The 19,895-nt window shown below is 42.3% G+C and overlaps 1 protein-coding gene across 3 annotated transcripts in view; it reads right to left on the bottom strand.

The window, feature by feature from the left end:
- The window catches only part of DIPK1C (divergent protein kinase domain 1C), a 265,620-nt gene that overhangs the window by 193,097 nt on the left and 52,628 nt on the right, over positions 1-19,895 (bottom strand). For all 3 annotated transcript variants that reach the window (XM_073678950.1, XM_073678951.1, XM_073678949.1), the window contains one exon: positions 14,934-15,611. In XM_073678950.1, coding sequence (XP_073535051.1) covers positions 14,934-15,611 — 678 coding nt within the window. The remainder of the gene's footprint in view (positions 1-14,933; positions 15,612-19,895) is intronic.

The raw sequence follows: 19,895 nt of genomic DNA, 5'->3' as shown, positions 1-19,895 counted from the left end.
AATCGTTGTGGTCTTTACCCAGCGGATGTGGCTCACAAGATTTTCTGGAGGCATGTCTTTAGGCTGGTTGCATTGATACCCTGCTAGTCATGCCTCCTTGGTAAAGATCATAAAAAAATTGCATGAAATCAAAAGGCTCATGTCTCTGGAACCGCATGGCAGATTAAAAAAATAAATAAATGACGGAATGCTAAGCGAGCAGCGAGAAAAAAATAACAGCAAAAACTAGAGACTTTTGATCAGGTGACAGGTTCTCTTTAACTCCCTAAGTTCCATTGACGTACAGGACGCGTCATCCACACGAAGCAAGAAGGAGGACGGCATCTCAAGAAGAAGGGAAGCGCTGGACCAAGATGAGCCACACCCCTAGGACTGGACCCCAGGTGAGTATAATAAAAGCTCTTTTTCTTGTCTTCCAGGTCGGATCAAGGCCTTATATACATTATATAATGCTGTATATCATGGCTGAAAGGTGATGGCCGTATCTCATATCAGTCAAACCTGGTGACAGGTTCCCTTTAAATAATTGAATTATAACTAAATTATCATCTCCATGGCTATTAGTTAAAAGGCAATGAATGTCTTGGTAAGTTAAGGCAACCCTGTCTTTATGGAAGGACACAAGTCAAGGACTTTTATTTACAAGTCATTTTTTATCTTAAGGCAAATGGCCTGTGAAATGGACTGCTGTAGATTTATGTCCTTGCAGTTTTCTACACAGGATCATTTGTATTTTTCGAATAAACCAGTGAAGAAGGGTCATCCGCTTTTAGAACTTTAGACCAAAGCAGATGAGAGCAGCATCCAATTACATGCAGCAATCTAGATAATGTGCCACACAACATTATTCTTTCAATCTGTTTATGAATGAGGAAAGCTTCCACTAGGATTGATCTGCCCTGTAATTACTTATTCTAATATTTGCAGCAGTATTGCCTTGCCATACAAGAAGAGTGGTCCAGATGCAGCTGCCTGTGTGTAAGGTTGAATTTGGCTGATTTGTTGAGCCATAAGGCACCTTGCAAGAATCTGACTAAGGAAATAAAGACATTCATCTGTGCCAAAAGTTACAGTGTTAACTATTTAGTGTGGAGGCTGCATTGTAAAAAATGTGTATTTTTTCACCCGAGTACAGTATATTGCATGAATAATGTGCATTCATCTGAAATAAAGATGAATAAGACAAAACTTGTTGCGGGCACGGGGGTCATCCAGTCTCAATTGTAGGAGAATTTCTGTCTACAGATGGTGGTTATTAAATACAAAGTCTCATTGTGCCCACAAGAGAGTAAATCTTTTAGTTTGCAGTTGAGCACATAATCAAGAAGCCTAAAAGTAGGTTGTTGCTGCTTTATTGTGGAGGAAACTTGCCCTATTGTTCCGCCAAGTTTCCATGTTTTTAAGTTAATTCAGGAAAAACATGAATTTGTTTAATATGTCTGGACTAGATGACACAAGCACATTTCAGATTTGTAATCCTTTCAGTATTTTGTTTAGGCACTGGTTTCTAGAAGAAGGCAAAAGGAAATCTTTCCTTTTCTAAACATCCTCTTCTTTTCCATACTTGAAACTTACAAAGATCTGTGTGAACTAGCTTGTAATGTATTGGTCTTTAAGCCAAACATAAAATCTTAGCAGTCAAGTCAATATCCGAATTTTCTGTTACCAAATGTTCAGATCAATAAAAATGTAGGCCATCCACAGTCTAGAATGGAAAAATGGACTCTAATGCAAGTGGAGGAACAATAAACTGCAGTATATACAGTTATTGTACTGAGAATTAGTCCGTGGTCGGCTAGCAGTTCAAAATAGGGGTTCTACGGAAAGGCTTTACAATAGCTACTCTATCAGGTCCCATGGAAGCCCTGGCCTTCACCATTCAACCTTTGGACAGGAAAGTGGACTTACACAGAGGAGCTGGGTTGAGTCCTAAGAGTAGCTGCTGGCCAGTGGAGCAGGTTAACAGGAATGGCCAAGTTGGTGGGTCAGTACCAGGAGTGAAGACAAGGGACAGAGTCATAAACCAGAAGGTTTACCAGTAAACGGACCAAGAGGAGAATAAGTGTAAAACAAGCTAAATAGAAGCTCAACAGCAGAAGTGCCCCAGAGACAGTAAATCTGTCCACTGCTAGCAATAAGCTGGAAGCTTTAGTAGGGTGTGGTGCTGTGCCATTGGACACAGCAAGGAGCTAATCACTCCAGTTGGACACCACACACAGCCATACTGACAGACTGGATGGCACTACAGGTCCCAGTCACTCTAGCCTCTGCAGCTGGACAATGCCTACACTGCCCAGAGTTTCTGGTCTCCTCCATCACCAGTGCCTCCCACAGAATGAATAGGACAATGCCTGGTAACAGCAGAAGCCATCACAACAGCAGGTCCACGTGGAGATGTGACAGCTATAGTATTGATCATGTGAACAATTAAAAAAAAAAGCATGGACATCTTTGGGGAACTGTTTTGCATTATATTTTGTTCAAAAATATTTTAGTTAAATTGCATTAAAATGTTTTCGTTTTTTCAGCTTTGACATACTGTATCACAGTACATAGAATGTCATTCACAGTGAGTACGTCAGATTAACTGTCTAATATGTTCGGTCTCTAGCTCCTCACTCTCCTCTCCTGAAACATCCTTTAAGCTGATTTACGAAAAAATAAAAATTTGCACCTTGATTTAATCATATATCAGCTTACAAGATCATTCAATAGAGAAAAGTGAGTTGAGCTTTCAGACAGATAATCTTACAGTTTTACTGTGAGCAGCATTCTGTAGCTTGCTAAGTATTGTGATAAATAAAAGCTGCACAAGCCAAACCATTGAAAATTTGTAAAAAAAAAAAGATTATTTTTAGGCATTTCAGTAAAAATAAAATGCTCCGAAGGTAACAATAACCTTTATAATTCTTGGATTCTATTCAGAGAGAAAAATCTTGGGGTCATTGTTCTACCCTAGAGTTATTGTGCCTTTTTTGTAACAGAACAGCTTAAGTGCAAGATCCAGCTAAAGAGGGGATAGACAGACACATAGGCTGCGAAGGAGCTTTACACATAAAAGCGTAGAGTATTCATAAGGAAGACTGTGTGCAAAATAGCTTTGTCTTTTATTTTTTGCTCCCTACCATTAAAGCTTCATAACTACGCGAGAACTAATATACATAGTGAAGGATTCACACTCTCAGGTAGGCATTAGGTAGCTATGGTACAGGCACAGGATACATGGGTCTAAACAACGTGACATTTATTTCCACTGGTCTGGTTGCACAATATCAAAACAAAACCATATACACAAAGTCCCTAGCCATTTCCAGGTGTTAACTAAACAGAACAGACCCTGGCTATCTTAAACGGATGAGCTAGTCCCAGTTTGGTCAAACACAATGGCTATTGTCATAGCAACCACTGATACTTGGAGTTTGGTGCACACGGCCTGTGTAGACTCTTCTCAGAGAGGGATTCTGACTGGTCTCTTTTTCCACCTCCAATACAATCCACTCTGGTCAGCTTCCCTCAGCCTACCTGACTTTGACCCCAGCCTACCTGACTTTGCTACAATGTAGATACCAATATTTTTATTAGCTAAGGTTATTTGCATAGCAGCCTGTTCTAATAAAAAAGTAACTGATGCAAAATATGCCTCTACTTTAACACCTCGAAACATTATATTAATTAAAAATAGGACTATGTTTGATACACTGAATACAGAAAAATCATAAAATGTTACCATCTGTGGTCTTATGTTTCCATGTACTTGTATAGACAAGTCATGATACCTAAACTGTGATACACAACCTTTCTTCATATGGCAGCATGTAAGCGAGAGAAGAACAGTGATAATGGCATTGCTCATTATGGGATTATCGTTTGTCAAGTGCTATCATATACATTAATACTATTCTACAATAATGGAGCTCTGCAGCTTCAATGCAAATATTAAAGCTGAACAAATAGATCTTGTCTAAACACATGAAGCTGTATAAATGTATATTCTTCTTGACAAGAGTTGAAGATTTTCGCCTGTGCTCACTGATGATCCTTCTTCCTAAAAATGAGCACATACTTTGAGGATGATTCTTGAGATTAGCAATGAAAACACATTTTTTTTTATCCAGCAAAACACTGGAGAAATCCAAGTGAAGGGTGCGGATCAAGACTGAAGAAATTAAGTGATAGATTTTCAATCTTACATAGTCATGACTTCGAAAGCCAACAAAAATATAGCATTGGCACATCTACTGAATAGTTCATTGTGACTATTAAATAGGTTCAGCCACAGTAACAAGCATATATTTCATTTCATTTAGCACTGAGTGAAATAGCGCACTTCAATATTTAGTTGTATAAATCCTAAAAGGCGTGCAATACCAGGAACACTTTTCACTGATAATATATAATACATTTGAATAACATTATGTTCTTACCTGCTTTGATAACCACGTGCTTGCTTTAGATTTGCTTGTCTTTTATGGATAACAGGTGAGACCATGGCAAAAAATGATCTTCTAAAAGGTTTGGGTCCTGATTCTTCAAGACCAGTGTTTTTTCCTTTAGTCTTGATGAGCAGGAGTGATGGAGTCTGGAGTAAGATTTGTGGCATAAGGAACGCTGCCACTTGTCATGAAATTGATGACCACAGCCCTGCTCACTTTGTTAGAGCTGGACAAAAATGGCATGACAACACCAAAAGTTTCAAAATTTTAGAACAGCCTCATGTTGTGCCAAAATTGTGCGACTTTTGAAAACTTTTAAAGTCATAATTCTGGCATAAACGCTTTGATGAATCGAGACTGTGGTCTTCTTAACTAAGAGAGCCAAAATACATAGGATATATGTGAGTTGAACATTCATTAAAAATGTTGTGGAGGGTCTTCACTAGTGTTGATCGAGTATGTATCATTAACAGTGATGAGCGAGTATGTCTCATTAACACTTTTGGCAAGCACGCTCTGGTGCTCGCCAAGTATTTTGGCGTGCTCTGCATTTCTTTTACTGTCGTCGCGGCGGCATGTGTCACGGCTGTTGGATAGATGTGACACATGCTGAGATTGCCATGACACTTGCAGACGAGGTGACAGTGAATGAAACGCCGAGTACGCCAAAATACTCGGCAAGCACCCGAGTGTGCTCACCGGAAAGGGTTAATGATACATACTCGATCAACACTAGTCTTCACTTTAATGTGTATATATAAAAATAAGTGTTTTTTATATGAAAAATATAAGTAAGAGCGTACAGGCCCCAACGGTGAGTGGTGAATGTGAAATATTTTTGTGCACTTGTGGGTTATGGCTGATTTGGGTTTATGTCACATTTTTTAAATAAAAATTGCTGTAAACTGCACTTTATCATCAACAGACAAAACTGAACTGACATAATGTTGAATATAAATTTCCCTCCAGGAAAATGTTAATTTCTTTCAACTGGAGGGACGTACATGATCCCAAAATTGCTGTTTGATAGTACTAGAAAAGTGAATGAGATGTCTGAAATCTCATGTAAAAGCAGCTTATTTTTTCCTTGCAGATTTGAAGCAGTTTCATGTCTGCAGCATCTATTCTTTCAGCATTTTTGCAGCGTTTTTCACCCATTATAAAGAACAGGAAAAAATCTCATGAAAATGGCAGCAATATCAAAGCGATTTTCCTGCCAAGAGACACGTTTTTGGTGCAGAAATGTCTGCAGCAAATACTTATCGTGTGCACATACCTGCACCACTTCATTACCAGTACACATTGCAGACTATGGGCTGTTATCTTTACTAGATAATGGCTTCAACAATTATCAGGAGAAAGGTGCATTTACACCGGCCAACTGCAGCCGTTATAACGACTATCCTCCGCTTTGTCATGTATCTGCAAGTAGGGTTTCCACAGTTGCACTTACGCTCTAAATAGATTCTCATCATCTTCACTCAGATGACAATCTGGTCAGAACGTGACCACAATTTAGCGTAAATCACATTCCTGCAGTGAGGTGACAACCACTCCAACCGACAAGCAGAGCCGGATCCTAACATTGTATATATTGCACACTGTCAGTTATTCCATAAGCTGTACTGCTTGTTGAAAGTTTCCTTTGGGGTGAAAAACCCCTTTATTGGCTGTGGTCAGCCAGGGTAAATGCACCTTAAAGAGAACCTGTCAGCAAGTAAAGACATGGCTGTGATGGAGCCGTAATACTGATTACATTGATATCTTTGATGAAGTCACCATGTGACGTTTTCTTCTAATGAGATTTCGGTACACAGGGGCCGGACACTTTAACTGATCAGTGTTCCATAGATTTCATTGTTAAAAAAACGGATCCAGTTAAAGCCATTTTTTTTAGCCGGATAAAACAGTTGCGTCTGTATATCTTTTTTGTTAACGGCTTGCTGCTGGACCCATTCTAACTGATGATTACTGCACATGTGAACATGGCCTTACATTAGGGAGTCTTGCATCTTCTGTCCTTGGGCCATCACATGGTCTTCTCTCCTCACTGTTTGGACTTGCTCATTCTAGAGGCCATTAGAATCTTTTTTAAAAGAATGGTTACAATATGTCTAAGAATAGATATGCAACCATTCTTCCGTTTCTTTTTTGATTATATTTTATGTTATATACAATTCATCAGTATATTTATATGTCATCCCTCATTACCTTTTTCATTTCTCCTTATACGTATGTCTTGTATCTTAGCTAAAACATGACAGTAAGTAGCACATTAGACACTTTTATAATGGGTAGTGTATAATCACTGCATATTTCAGGGTTATGTGCCTCTGAGGACTAATTAGTGCTGCCCTCCTCAGGCGAAACCTAGTTGTGACCTCGTATAATATGGGGCTAGCCAGCCTCACCTACCACTTTGGGTCACAGCCCTATTTCTGTTTGCTTTTATGTTTTACTCTTTATTTGTTATTTTTACACCCCAAATCCCTGCTAATCCTGGAGATCAAACCTATGAAAGCAATTTATGAATGATCATAACCCCTCTTTATATTTTCTTCCCTGTGCCCCACACTTCCACATGAGACACTTAATAATCTGTTTGGGCAGTGTGGGCGGCAGTAAACGGGAGAGATGTAAGCATTAAAGGGTATCTGTCAGCAGGTTTTTGCTCTGGTATCTGAGGACACCATGAGGTAGGAGTTAAAACACTGAACTCAGCAATGTGTCACATGTCCGGCTGTGTGCTGTTGTTTACTTAGACTGAAGCTTTAATTACCTGTGTCTAGCTCTTCTTGTGAGCCCTGGTCCGACTCTGCCCCCTTCTGTGATAAGTACCTGTCTATAGCTAAGTACATGAGAGCCTGGTGTGGGCGGGGTTAGCTATGGTGTGGGTGGGGCCAGCTTTCTCAGCTCTGCTGCATTGCTAAATCTAAAAACTCTGATTGTGTCAGAATGGTTGCACCCAGTAAACTAAGTGATACATCATAGGATTCAGGATCTCTTTTCCTACATTATGCTGCTCTCAGATGAAATAGCAAAAAACTGCAGACAGATTCCCTTTAAGTAAAATTATTTTAACTCTGTAGCTGTTCTGAATCTAAGAGTAATGGATCAAGGCAATAAATAAGAGAGGGTCATCCAGCTCACCCACGTTGAACTAACCAGCGAATCCTCAGCTCGGATGAAAAAACACTCCTACTTGGTGGAGCAATAGGATAAGATAGGGATATGCAGCCGTTTTTTGGATAAAAAAAAATTTAAAAACTATTTTATTAGTAGAATTCAATAAAAACAGAACATTCCAAGTACTATAGAAAAAATGTGAGACCTTTTCCAAAATGTTCTATTTTTATTCAATTACACTAATACATTTTTTAAAACATTTTATCCAAAAAATGGCTGGATATCCCTACATTTTCCAATGGATCAAGGCACCTGCATATATTGATTATTAACCTCTGACATTATAATATTACAAAAGGATCTGGAAAGATTCCTGTAAGGGCATACACATGGCAAATTCAGTTTAATGTTAATAAACGTAGCGTAATGCTCCGAAACAGGAGTAATCGTATTGCTGCATATAGATTAAATGTAAATATATTAGAGATTACAGAACAGAAAAAGGACTTTGGTATTCTAGCTACAAGTAAGGTGAAGAGCAGTACTCAAGGTCAGGCAGCAGCTGCAAAAGCAAACAAGATTTTAGGGTGTATAAAAAGAAAGATAAAATCCTGTGATCCAAATGTATTATTACCCCTCTATAAACCCCTTGTAAGGCCACATCTTGGATATGGGATCCAATTTGGGCTCCTCATTTTAAAAAAGATTTTTGGAATTTAGAGCCAGTTAAAAGGCAGAAACTAGATTATTACATTATTACAACATCCCAATTATATGTATCAAGACATATGTGGTCAATGCATATTACTGGCACATGACTTATCACTTTCCAGGACCTTACAAAGGATAATGGAATATTTGTTACACGTGGAGGAAAGTCAATTCTGGCAGCTAAATAAGAAAGGATTCTTTACAGTTAGAGCAGTCAGACTGTGGAATGACAACCACAAGAGGTAGTAATGGAAGACACTATAGAAGCATTTAAAAAAGGTCTGGATACTTTTTTAACAAAACATAACATTGTGAGTTATAAATAATCTAGTAATAGAAAATGGATAACTTTCAAGATAGTTTGAACTTTATGGTCCTAGGTCTTTTTTCAACCAATATAACGATGTAGAATGAACATTAGGAAAATGCTTGAAATGCAATTCCCTATAATATTATTTTACAAGTTATTTCCTCTTAATTTTTTCCTTATAAAGTGCTAGTTATAAGCCCAATGTCTGCATCTAAAAGTGCAAAACACTCCTGAAACACTTGCACGTTTAATCTGTAATCTGTATTTCTTATGGTGCCTAAGGGAAGCCATAATGATAAAGCGCCTGCTTGGTAACAAGTGCAGTAAATTGCCTTTATAATGAAAGCGAATTACCAATGATGAAAGGCTTAACACTTGGGCCCTGCATCAGTAATAGCCACTGTAGTAACTATGACAACTGTTATGAGGTCACAAAGAAGATTCCATAAAAGAAGATTCCATAAAAGAAGGGCGAGATGCCACGATCAGCGTCATTACTGATGCGCCTGAGGACCTTGAGCTTGCCAACCCCACGTAATGTGCCGACCTTGGTGTAATTTGGAGGTTCTAGCAGTGAAAGGGGTTGTCTGCTAAAGACGCCCCCTGGGCATGGGAAGGTTTCAGAGGGGGGTCTTCGGAACAGGATTTCCTTCTGTTATCCTCTACAAAGAGCTGCTCTCCTTTAGGAGTTCATGGACGGATGTATGACTTTAATGGGTGACAAATTGGGAGGGGAAGCAGGGAGGGGGAGGGGCTTTCATCCTTTTAGGGGTTATCCCTAACAAACAATCCTTTTAACCAAGTATCCAATGATCTGGAAGGGAGAAATGACAGATCCACCTGGGCAATCAGATCAACCAAATTCGTTATAGTAATCAATGTGGTTACAGATATCACAGTCAGATCTATCCCACATCCAGTTTATCACATTTATAGTCTATATTTGTTATGTCGTTCTCTGTAAATCTGGTAAAATGTGCAAATTGTAAACTTCTGCTGTTACATATGTTATATATCGACACTAACTCTCTAAGCCCAAGGGAAGGGCAGTCCTCCAGCCATGGTTCCCTTGAGGTTTCCTCCACATGGGGGTTTTCCTCTCCTGAGTGCTGGAGGGTGACTCTTCGTGAGTCAGGGGTTGTGTTATTTTCGGTGTCATGTAAATTTAAATTAAGTTGAGAACGTTTGACACCTAATTGCAATGCTTTGTGTAGTTATTCTGTGTGATTCTGTCTGATTCATTTTGTTTGGGAGTCGGGGTCCATCACATATTAGTGAGTCATATATCTAGAATCTGCTGGCAGTACTTTTGCCCCAGGGGTTGCCCCTGCTCTGGGGAATATGATGGAGCAGAGAAGACAAGCATTACAGCACAGCACCTGCAAGTGTTCACTCATCCTTGGAATAAGGACTTATATTTCAGTATTACAAGCAGCTTCCTTGCCTCATTCACACAGTGAGTATTTTGAGCAGTAATTTACATCAGTATTTGTAAGCTAAACACCAGAGGGGAACAAATACAGAGAAAAATAGTAACTGAATCACTTTCACCTCTTCTGTGTTTTGGATTCATTCCTGGCGTCTCTTAATAAACACTGATGCAAAATATTGCCATGTACAAGTGCTCTAGATCCTTACTGACTGATTTGACAGTTTGAGTTACAGTGAAGCAGCAGAGGTTGCAAGCGTTAAAGGAGTTTTCCAGTTTCAAAATCCCCCGGTTGCCATTTTAAAAACAAACAATCTGTACTTTCCTCACCCTCCCCAGGAAAGACTGTGCAGCATATGATCCCTTCTAAGATAACCGCCTCCCTATCCTCACCTCACTTACAACCAGCTACTGCATCTGAGGTTGAGATGCACTCATTTAGGCTAGGTCCTGCTGCATATTTTCATGCAAAAAAACATATTACAGCATTTTACAGTTCCAGCAAAGTAGATGTCATGCATATAATCAAAAAGGAAAAAAATGTAAGCTCACCCATAAGATCCATGCACGGAGACTTGTAATGCGAAAAGATGTAGGCAGAAGCAAAAAACAGTGATCCAGCATCAGAATCTTCTATTAAAAGTCATACTTTATTGTGCAAAAATAGAGAAAGGAAGTCACAACTTCCTCTCTAAAAAACGGATAGTAAATTACTGCATGTTTTTGCTTCTAACATGTATGTAAATCTCATGCCCTTGTGCCTTTTTTAACACTAAATTTGAAATGCATTGAGTTTTTGAAATCTGCAGCATGTCACTGTCTCTATCCTGAACCAGTGCTGCCTGTCCCGACCTCAGACCGTCTGACCTCGTCCTTGTCTTCACCCTCCTGTACCGGGTACCCATGCCTTTGACCCTCTGGTCTGCTGCTGCAGTCCCGGGGACTACCCTGGAATGGTACCTGGTATCTAATGGCAGCCAAGCCTATCCTCACCAACAGAGGCTCTAATGAAGACTGAGCAGACACCTAGTCACGCCCCTCCAGGGTAAGCCCGCCCGTGGCTCAGTAGGTCCACATCCACTAGCGTTACATTCACCCACCAGCATTACAGCCTAATAGCAAATGTGGTACCAATATTTAAGAAGGGGACAACATCTGAGCCTGGAATTTATAGGCTGGTAAGTTTGATAGGGTGCCACAGAAAAAGTTGGTACATAAAATGAGAGCAAAGGGGCCAGCGGAAAATATGTGTAACTGGGTTAACAACTGGCTCAGTGATAGGAAACAGAAAGTGGTTATTAATGGAATACACTCAGATTGGGTCACAGTTAACAGTGGGGTGCCACAGGGATCAGTAATGGCAGGGGTGGACATATCGCCGGTGCAGCTGCGCTGATCCACTGATCCCTGCGCAGCAGAAGATACCAGGAGACACCAAGTGACAGAGCGATCCAATGTAGGTACCAGCCCATCTGGCAATTGCCAGAATTGCCAGTTTGGCCCAGCCAACCAATTACCAATTAGTAGCTCTAGCTGAATTTAAGCAGGAATTTGTGCTAAAATAGCACAGCTCCGTAGACTTTGAAATGGCCGTTCCCACACATGAAGCTCAGCTCTTAGTGAAGTGGGAGCTGTGCTCTTCCGACTCATTACACTGTTTACTTCCGGCCTACGACGAAGCTGCAAACAAACCCTTTAAGTCACATTTCAAAGGGCAATGACTTTGTTGTTTTAAATACTTTTTCCCAATAGTTACTTTTTTGTCTCCTTTTCAGACTCTTCAAACTACAAGAAATATATCAATGTATCATTCAATGTGAAATATTCAATATAATTATGTAATAGGTTTTTCTAAGCCAGAAAGTAAGTGTTTTCCCCTGTTAATTTGCTTGGCTATAACTGCAAATATATTACTCAATATTGCTGATACCATAAGATCTGAACACTGTACACATTATTAAAATACTGCAGTTAAGAGAGAGAATTATTTCTTTTTCCAATCTTCAATGCAACACAATTGTCTTCCCTATTGTCCACATATACACTGCTCAAAAAAATAAAGGGAACACTCAAATAACACATACTAGATCTGAATGAATGAAATATTCTCATTGAATACTTTGTTCTGTACAAAGTTGAATGTGCTGACAACAAAATCACACAAAAATCATCAATGGAAATCAAATTTATTAACCAATGGAGGCCTGGATTTGGAGTCACCCCCAAAATTAAAGTGGAAAAACACACTACAGGCTGATCCAACTTTGATGTAATGTCCTTAAAACAAGTCAAAATGAGGCTCAGTATTGTGTGTGGCCTCCACGTGCCTGTATGACCTCCCTACAACGCTTGGGCATGCTTCTGATGAGGTTGCAGAAGGTCTCCTGTGGGATCTCCTCCCAGACTTGGACTAAAGCATCCTCCAACTCCTGGACAGTCTGTGGTGCAACGTGACGTTGGTGGATGGAGCGAGACATGATGTCCCAGATGTGCTCAATTGGATTCAGGTCTGGGGACAGGGGGGCCAATCCATAGCTTCAATGCCTTCATCTTGCAAGAACTGCTGACATAAGCCACATGAGATTTGGCATTGTCCTGCATTAGGAGGAACCCAGGGCCAATCGCAACAGCATATGGTCTCACAAGGGGTCTGAGGATCTCACCTCGGTACCTAATGGCAGTCAGGCTACCTCTGGCGAGGACATGGAGGGCTGTGCGGCCCTCCAAAGAAATGCCACCCCACACCATTACTGACCCACTGCCAAACCGGTCATGTTGAAGGATGTTGCAAGCAGCAGATCGCTCTCCACGGCATCTCCAGACTCTGTCACATGTGCTCAGTGTGAACCTGCTTTCATCTGTGAAGAGCACAGGGCGCCAGTGGCGACTTTGCCAATCATGGTGCTCTGGGGCAAATGCAAAGCGTCCTGCACGGTGTTGGGCTGTGAGCACAACCCCCATCTGTGGACGTCGGGCCCTCATACCACCCTCATGGAGTCGGTTTCTAAGCGTTTGTGCAGACACATGCACATTTGTGGCCTGCTGGAGGTCATTTTGCAGGGCTCTGGCAGTGCTCCTCCTGTTCCTCCTTGTACAAAGGTGGAGGTAGCGGTCCTGCTGCTGGGTTGTTGCCCTCCTACGGCCCCCTCCACGTGTCCTGGTGTACTGGCCTGTCTCCTGGTAGCACCTCCAGCCTCTGGACACTACGATGACAGACACAGCAAACCTTCTTGCCACAGCTCGCATTGATGTGCCATCCTGGATGAACTGCACTACCTGAGCAACTCTGTGGTTTGTAGAGTCCGTCTCATGCTATCACGAGTGTGAAAGCACAACCAACATTCAAAACATTCAAAAGTGACCAAAACATCAGCCAGAAAGCATTGGTACTGAGATGTGGTCTGTGGTCCCCACCTGTAGAACCACTCCTTTATTGAGGGTGTCTTGATAATTGCCAATAATTTCCATCTATTGTCTATTCTATTTGCATGACAGCATGTGAAATTGATTGTCAATCAGTGTTGCTTCCTAAGTGAACAGTTCGATTTCACAGAACTTTGATTTACTTGAAGTTATATTCTGTTGTTTAAGTGTTCCCTTTATTTTTTTGAGCAGTGTAGTTGGACTAGTTTATGGGATTGAATAAAAGGAATAGGTACATAAATACTGTGGATGTTTCGTATTAGCGTGATGTTCTGTAAAACTTGCAAAAACATTTATGTTTGTAGCTAAAAGACTAACTCAAGCAGAACATTGGCCAAACAACTCCAACGAAAAATAAAAGTTCAAGATGTGCAGAGTTCAGACATACCGCTTACATCTACATAGATATATCTTCAAGTATTCGCCAGAAAAGAACAGACCAAAAATCTCTCTGATCCAGATTCTAGTAAATTTTTTCAATCTTGGGGTCACATCTTAACAACAGTTCTAAGGAAAAATTCACTGGAGTAATCTCTTAGAGGCACAGGCTTCATAATAAATTTGTTAAATCTCAGCCCGTTCATGCAGAAACTGAGCAAGCTAAGCTGCGCATACTTTTTATAAAAGTGGTGAAAGCACAAAATGGACAAGCCTGAGTATTTTCAAGGCACAATTCTGGTGAATGTCTCCCATGAAGTCTGGCCTGGTTAGCTTCCGGGGAGATTATTTAGCGACAATTAGGTGGCACTTTTCCCATCAGCTCTAACTTGTCATTCCCTTCTCCCATTTCTTCACTACACAGACCCATAAAGTAAAACTTTTCATCTTGCTCCTGAAATTCTCCATCTAGAGCCAATAACTGTAAAGTGCTGCGGAATATGTTGACACTATTTAAATAAAATTATTAATATCATACTGGTGTCATTTTAAAGCCAAGATACTGATACCAAAATCACCGCACAAGCTGTTATAATCTAGTTGTGGCAATCATTCCACATATATGTTTCTGTGACAGTGCAAGGTGTTAAAGAGGTTGCTAAGATATTGATGCCTATCCTTAATAGTTTAGCAATATCAGGCTGGTGAGGGTCCAACACGCGTGACCGCCACTGCTCAGTTGATACTTGGTGCCAACCCAGCCAAAAATGTACAAAGCTGGAACACCACAATCAGAACACTGTAGAGTATCCGTCCTTGGATACTGCAATTCAGGTACCATTGAAGAGAATTTGATCTGAGCCGCAGTACACAGTAATGTCTGCTGCATAGTGTACAGAATTGTGATATACCAGTTCTGTCCAATGTGAACTGCCAAGCCAGGACCTAGTTTGTGGGACCCCTAATTATAAGTTATCAGCATCTTAGTCCCATACAGTCACTTTAAGCCATCTTACATTCTCTTTAAATTATTCTCTTTAAATTATTCTCTTTAAATCTGGGTATGCGGCGCAGGTTTTTCAGCAGGGGAGAGGAAGATCTGTTATTGCAAGGAAACACTTACAGTGAGGTCGCTTCTAATAGCAAAGTTCTCCGGTTTGACATCACAAAGGTGGAGCCGATGAGAAAACTCGTTGTCAAACTGATGGACCATATCTAAGAAACTGATGGCAATATCAAGGAGAGCGTTCATCTTTTCCTCACCTGTTTTGCACTGACCAACAACTTCTTCCAAGGAAAATAGATTTTGATTCCAGGAGTGTCCAGCACTGAGAAACTCTACTGCATAGAAGTGTCCACAGGTCCCAACCACACGCAGGACATGTCTACTGAAGTCCTGAAGCAAATTAAAGAGTAGATATTCTTCTTGTTGGTATAAAGACCACATACTTGCAAATTCTACTTTCCAGTTTGGACTATGTTGCCTTTCAGGCCATAGAGGTAGTAAGGTGCTGTTAGGCAAGTCCAAACCCAGAATATTTTTAATTTCCACTGCTACCATTACCAAAAGTTCTGTGTCTGTAAGAGATTGAGCATCAGATTCATCCAAGAAGATAGGAGCTTGGAATTGGAAAAAGGCATCATTTTTGGATTTCAGGATTATTGGTGTGCCTTGCCAGTCAGCTTGTAGAACTTTTTTACCCCGTTGGTAATAAAGACAGTGCTTATACATCAGTTTTTCAGTCACACATAGATCTTCACATAGATCTCCGGTCACAGCTCTGGTGTTGTAATCATAGCACTACACATGGGAAATAAAAGGTTAAAAATTAGGAAACATGAATATTAAGTATAGATATTTATCATGTATAGCTATAAATCACGTATAGTTAATTATGTATCAAACTGTAAATTTACATACTAGGTTAGCAATAATTACATGCTATAGCACTGCAGAGTGTAACTTTATTTGTTAATTATGTATGGAGGTGGCTCTCTTAGCTTGCACCTGTACACACCAGTTTTCTGTTTGGAAGTGATGGTCAGTCTTTTGATATTTATACATAGGTTCTTTGACTGAGCACTCCACCCATCAGCATCAGCCCATGGCAGTTTTCATTACAGCAGGATCCTACCTACCAGGGCCGGCTCCAGGTTTTCTTGGGCCCCGGGCGAAAGAGTCTCAGTGGGCCCCTTTAACACATACCACCATTCATGATGCTCAGATACAGTGGAGAAATATAGGTATAGTACACAGGGCCCAAGCTGCCCCCTAATTCTTCACATATGCAAACACGCATGCACACACACACAGTACGCAGACATGAATGCACACACGGTAAGCAGACATGTGCACGCACACACGGTACACAGACATACACACATGGTATGCAGACATGCACACACACAGTACGCAGGCATGCACACACACACGGTACGCAGACATGCACACACACACGGTACGCAGACATGCACACACACACACGGTATGCAGACATGCACACACACACGGTATGCAGACATGCACACACACACATGGTATGCAGACATGCACACACACAGTACACAGACATACACACACACACGGTACGCAGACATGCACGCACACATGCACACAGTACACAGACATGCACGCACACAGTACGCAGACATGCACACAGTATGCAGACATACACACACGGTACACAGACATACACACACACAGTATGCAGACATGAACACACACACGCAGTATGCAGACATGCACACACATACACATGATACACAGATATGCACACATGCAATATGCAAACACGCACATACACAAACATATACACAGATACGTACACATACAGTGTATGTGCGTACACTCCGGGTACTGGGCACCTCTGGGGCCGGTCACTGCATTTATTGACCAATTCTCCACCTGGCTTCTTCACTTTCTCTCTGCTGACATTCGCACCATCATCATGGGCGACTTCAACATCCCCATTGACACCCACCAGTCAGGAGCCTCCAAACTCCGGTCACTTACTTCATCTTTTGGACTTACTCAATGATTCTCATCAGCCACCCACACAGACGGACATACATTAGACTTTATCTTCACCAGTCTCTGCTCCCTATTTAACTTCACAACCTCCCCTCTCCCCCTATCTGACCACCATCTACTCACTTTCTCATCCCTGTCCTCCTCTCCTGTCACCCATGTCCAGCAACTAGCACCCCCCCGCAGAAACCACACACATCCAGACACTCACACACTCTCTGACTCTACTCTACCACTTGCATCCACATCTTCACTCCATGACACAGACAGTGCCACTGCCTTCTACAATGCCACTCTCGCATCAGTTATTGATGCGGTCGGCCCTCTCGTGCATGGCAGAGTGTGAGGAATCAATAGACAACCCTGGCACAATAACCTCACTAAAAAGCTTTGGTAAGGGTCCAGGGTTGCGGAGTGGCATTGGAAGAAAACACATTCACAAGATGACTTCACTGCATTCAAACTAGCAACATTCACTTTTAAGTCAGCCCTCACCTCTGCTAAACAGGCCTACTTCACAACCCTTGTATCTTCCTTGTCCTACAACCCTAAACAGTTATTCAACACTTTTAACTCTCTCCTCTGCCCTCCACTGCCCCCTCCGACCCTCCTCATCTCTGCTGAGAACTTTGCCACAAACTTCAAAAATAAGATCGACCAAACAAGGCAAGTCTTTATTGTTCAACCACCACAACCCCTTTGTACACCAGACCAATGCCGCTCCCCTATAACCTCCCTCTCCAACATCACTGAAGGAGAGCTTATGCGCCCCCTCTCCAAATCACACCTCACCACTTGTGCACTCGACACCATCCCATCCCACTTCCTCCCCAACCTCACTACCCCACTTATCCCGGCCCTAACCCACCTCTTCAACCTATCACTAACCTCTGGTACCTTCTCTTCTGCTTTCAAACATGCCACGATCACGCCTATCCTCAAAAAGCCATCCCTCGACCAGACCGCTATGTCAAGCTATCGCCCCATATCGCGGCTCCCATTTGTTTCCAAACTCATTGAGCAACATGTTCAAGCTAAACTTTCTTCCCATCTCTCATCTAACTTAATCCTCGACAACCTACAATCTGGTTTCCGTCCCCATCATTCCACTGAAACTGCTCTGACCAAAATTACTAACGACCTACTTACAGCCAAGGTTAACAGACAATTCTCTATACTCCGCCTTCTAGACCTGTCCTCTGCCTTTGACACAGTTGACCACTGCCTCCTACTACAGATCCTCTCTTCCTTTGGTGTAAAAGACCTTGCCCTATCCTGGATCTCCTCATACCTTTCCAACCGCACATTTAGCATCTCCCACTCCCACACTATCTCCTCATCCCGCCATCTCTCTGTTGGAGTACCTCAAGGCTCTGTCCTAGGACCCCTACTCTTCTCCATTTATACCCTTGGTCTGGGACAACTCATAAATTCACATGGCTTCCAGTATCACCTATACGCCGACGATACTCAGATCTAACTCTCTGGCCCAGACATCACCTCTCTGCTGTCCAGAGTCCCAGAGTGTCTATCAGTCATATCCTCCTTCTTCTCCTCTCGTTTCCTCAAACTCAATGTGGACAAAACTGAACTCATCATCTTTCCTCCATCTCATGTATCTTCCCTACCTGATCTATCTTTCACAATAAACAACATCACGTTTTCCCCTGTACTGGACATCCGCTGCCTCGGAGTAACCCTTGACTCTGCCCTGTCCTTCAAACCACACATCCATGCTCTTTCCACCTCCTGTCGCCTCCAGCTCAAAAATATTTCCAGAATCCGTCCTTTCCTCAACCCTCAATCTACTAAAATGCTCGTGCATGCCCTCATCATCTCCCGCCTGGACTACTGCAACATCCTCCTCTGTGGCCTACCTGCTAACACTTACGAACCTCTCCAGTCCATTCTTAACTCTGCCGCCCGACTAATTCATCTCTCTCCTTGTTACTCCTCCACTTCCCCCTCTGTATATCCCTTCACTGGCTCTCATTTCTCCGGCTAATCCAATTCAAACTACTAACACTGACCTACAAAGCCATCCATAACCTTTCTCCTCCGTACATCTCTGAACTAATCTCCCAATATTTTCCCTAATGAAATCTCTGGTCCTCCCAAGACCTCCTTCTCTCCTCCACACTTATCCGTTCCTCATCCAATCGCCTCCAAGACGTCTCCCAAATATCCCCCATCCTCTGGAATTCTGTGCCCCAACACGTCCGACTATCCACCACACTTGGATCCTTCAGACAGAACCTGAAAACCCATCTCTTCAAGAAAGCTTACAGCCTGCCATGACCCCGCTACCTCCTCAACACCACTGGATCTGCTGCCTTACCAACACCGGACCTGCACCTCACCAACAACGGAGCTGCTGCAACCCCCCCACCTACTGTCTCCTTCCCCACCATCCTGTAGAATGTCCCGAAAGGGCAGGGTTCTCTTCCTTCTTTACCAGTCTATCGTTGTTTATTTGTTACTGTAAGTGATATCTGTATTTTGTATGTAACCCCTTCTCATGTACAGCACCATGAAATCAATGGTGCTATATAAATAAATAATAATAATAATACAGGCATACGTACAAATATGTGTTCAAATATGTACGTCCCCGGTCCTGTGTCCTGTCCAGCAGCTCCTCAGGTATGTGGCAGTGCAGTGCCGCCGGCATGTCACAGACATCATGGCCCTGCACCATCAGAGGGGCCCATTCGCTGTCGGGGCCCAGACTGCTCCCCCTCATCTTTGCAGGGCCGCCGGCGTGTTACAGACATGGCCCAGCACCATCAGAGGGGCCCAATTGCCATTGGGGCCTGGGATACTTCCCCGACACCTGCTTGATTGCCGGCATTTCAGACATGGCCGCACGCAGTGCACTGTGTGGCTGTGTCTGCTAGTAATGACACGGCAGGGGCGACACACAAGCACAATTAAAGGCGCAGTGTCGCCCTTGCCGTGTCATTACTACCAGACACAGCCGCACAGCACACTGCGTGCGGCCATGTCTGGGGAAGTGCCGGCAATCAAGCAGCGCCGGTGGTCCTGAGCAGGTGCCAG

The sequence above is a fragment of the Phyllobates terribilis genome, unplaced genomic scaffold (genome assembly GCF_046119375.1).
Source record: "Phyllobates terribilis strain yellow unplaced genomic scaffold, ASM4611937v1 Scaffold_4__5_contigs__length_816908805, whole genome shotgun sequence".
Lineage (NCBI taxonomy): Eukaryota > Metazoa > Chordata > Amphibia > Anura > Dendrobatidae > Phyllobates > Phyllobates terribilis.
This window is presented reverse-complemented; position numbering and strand designations above follow the sequence as displayed.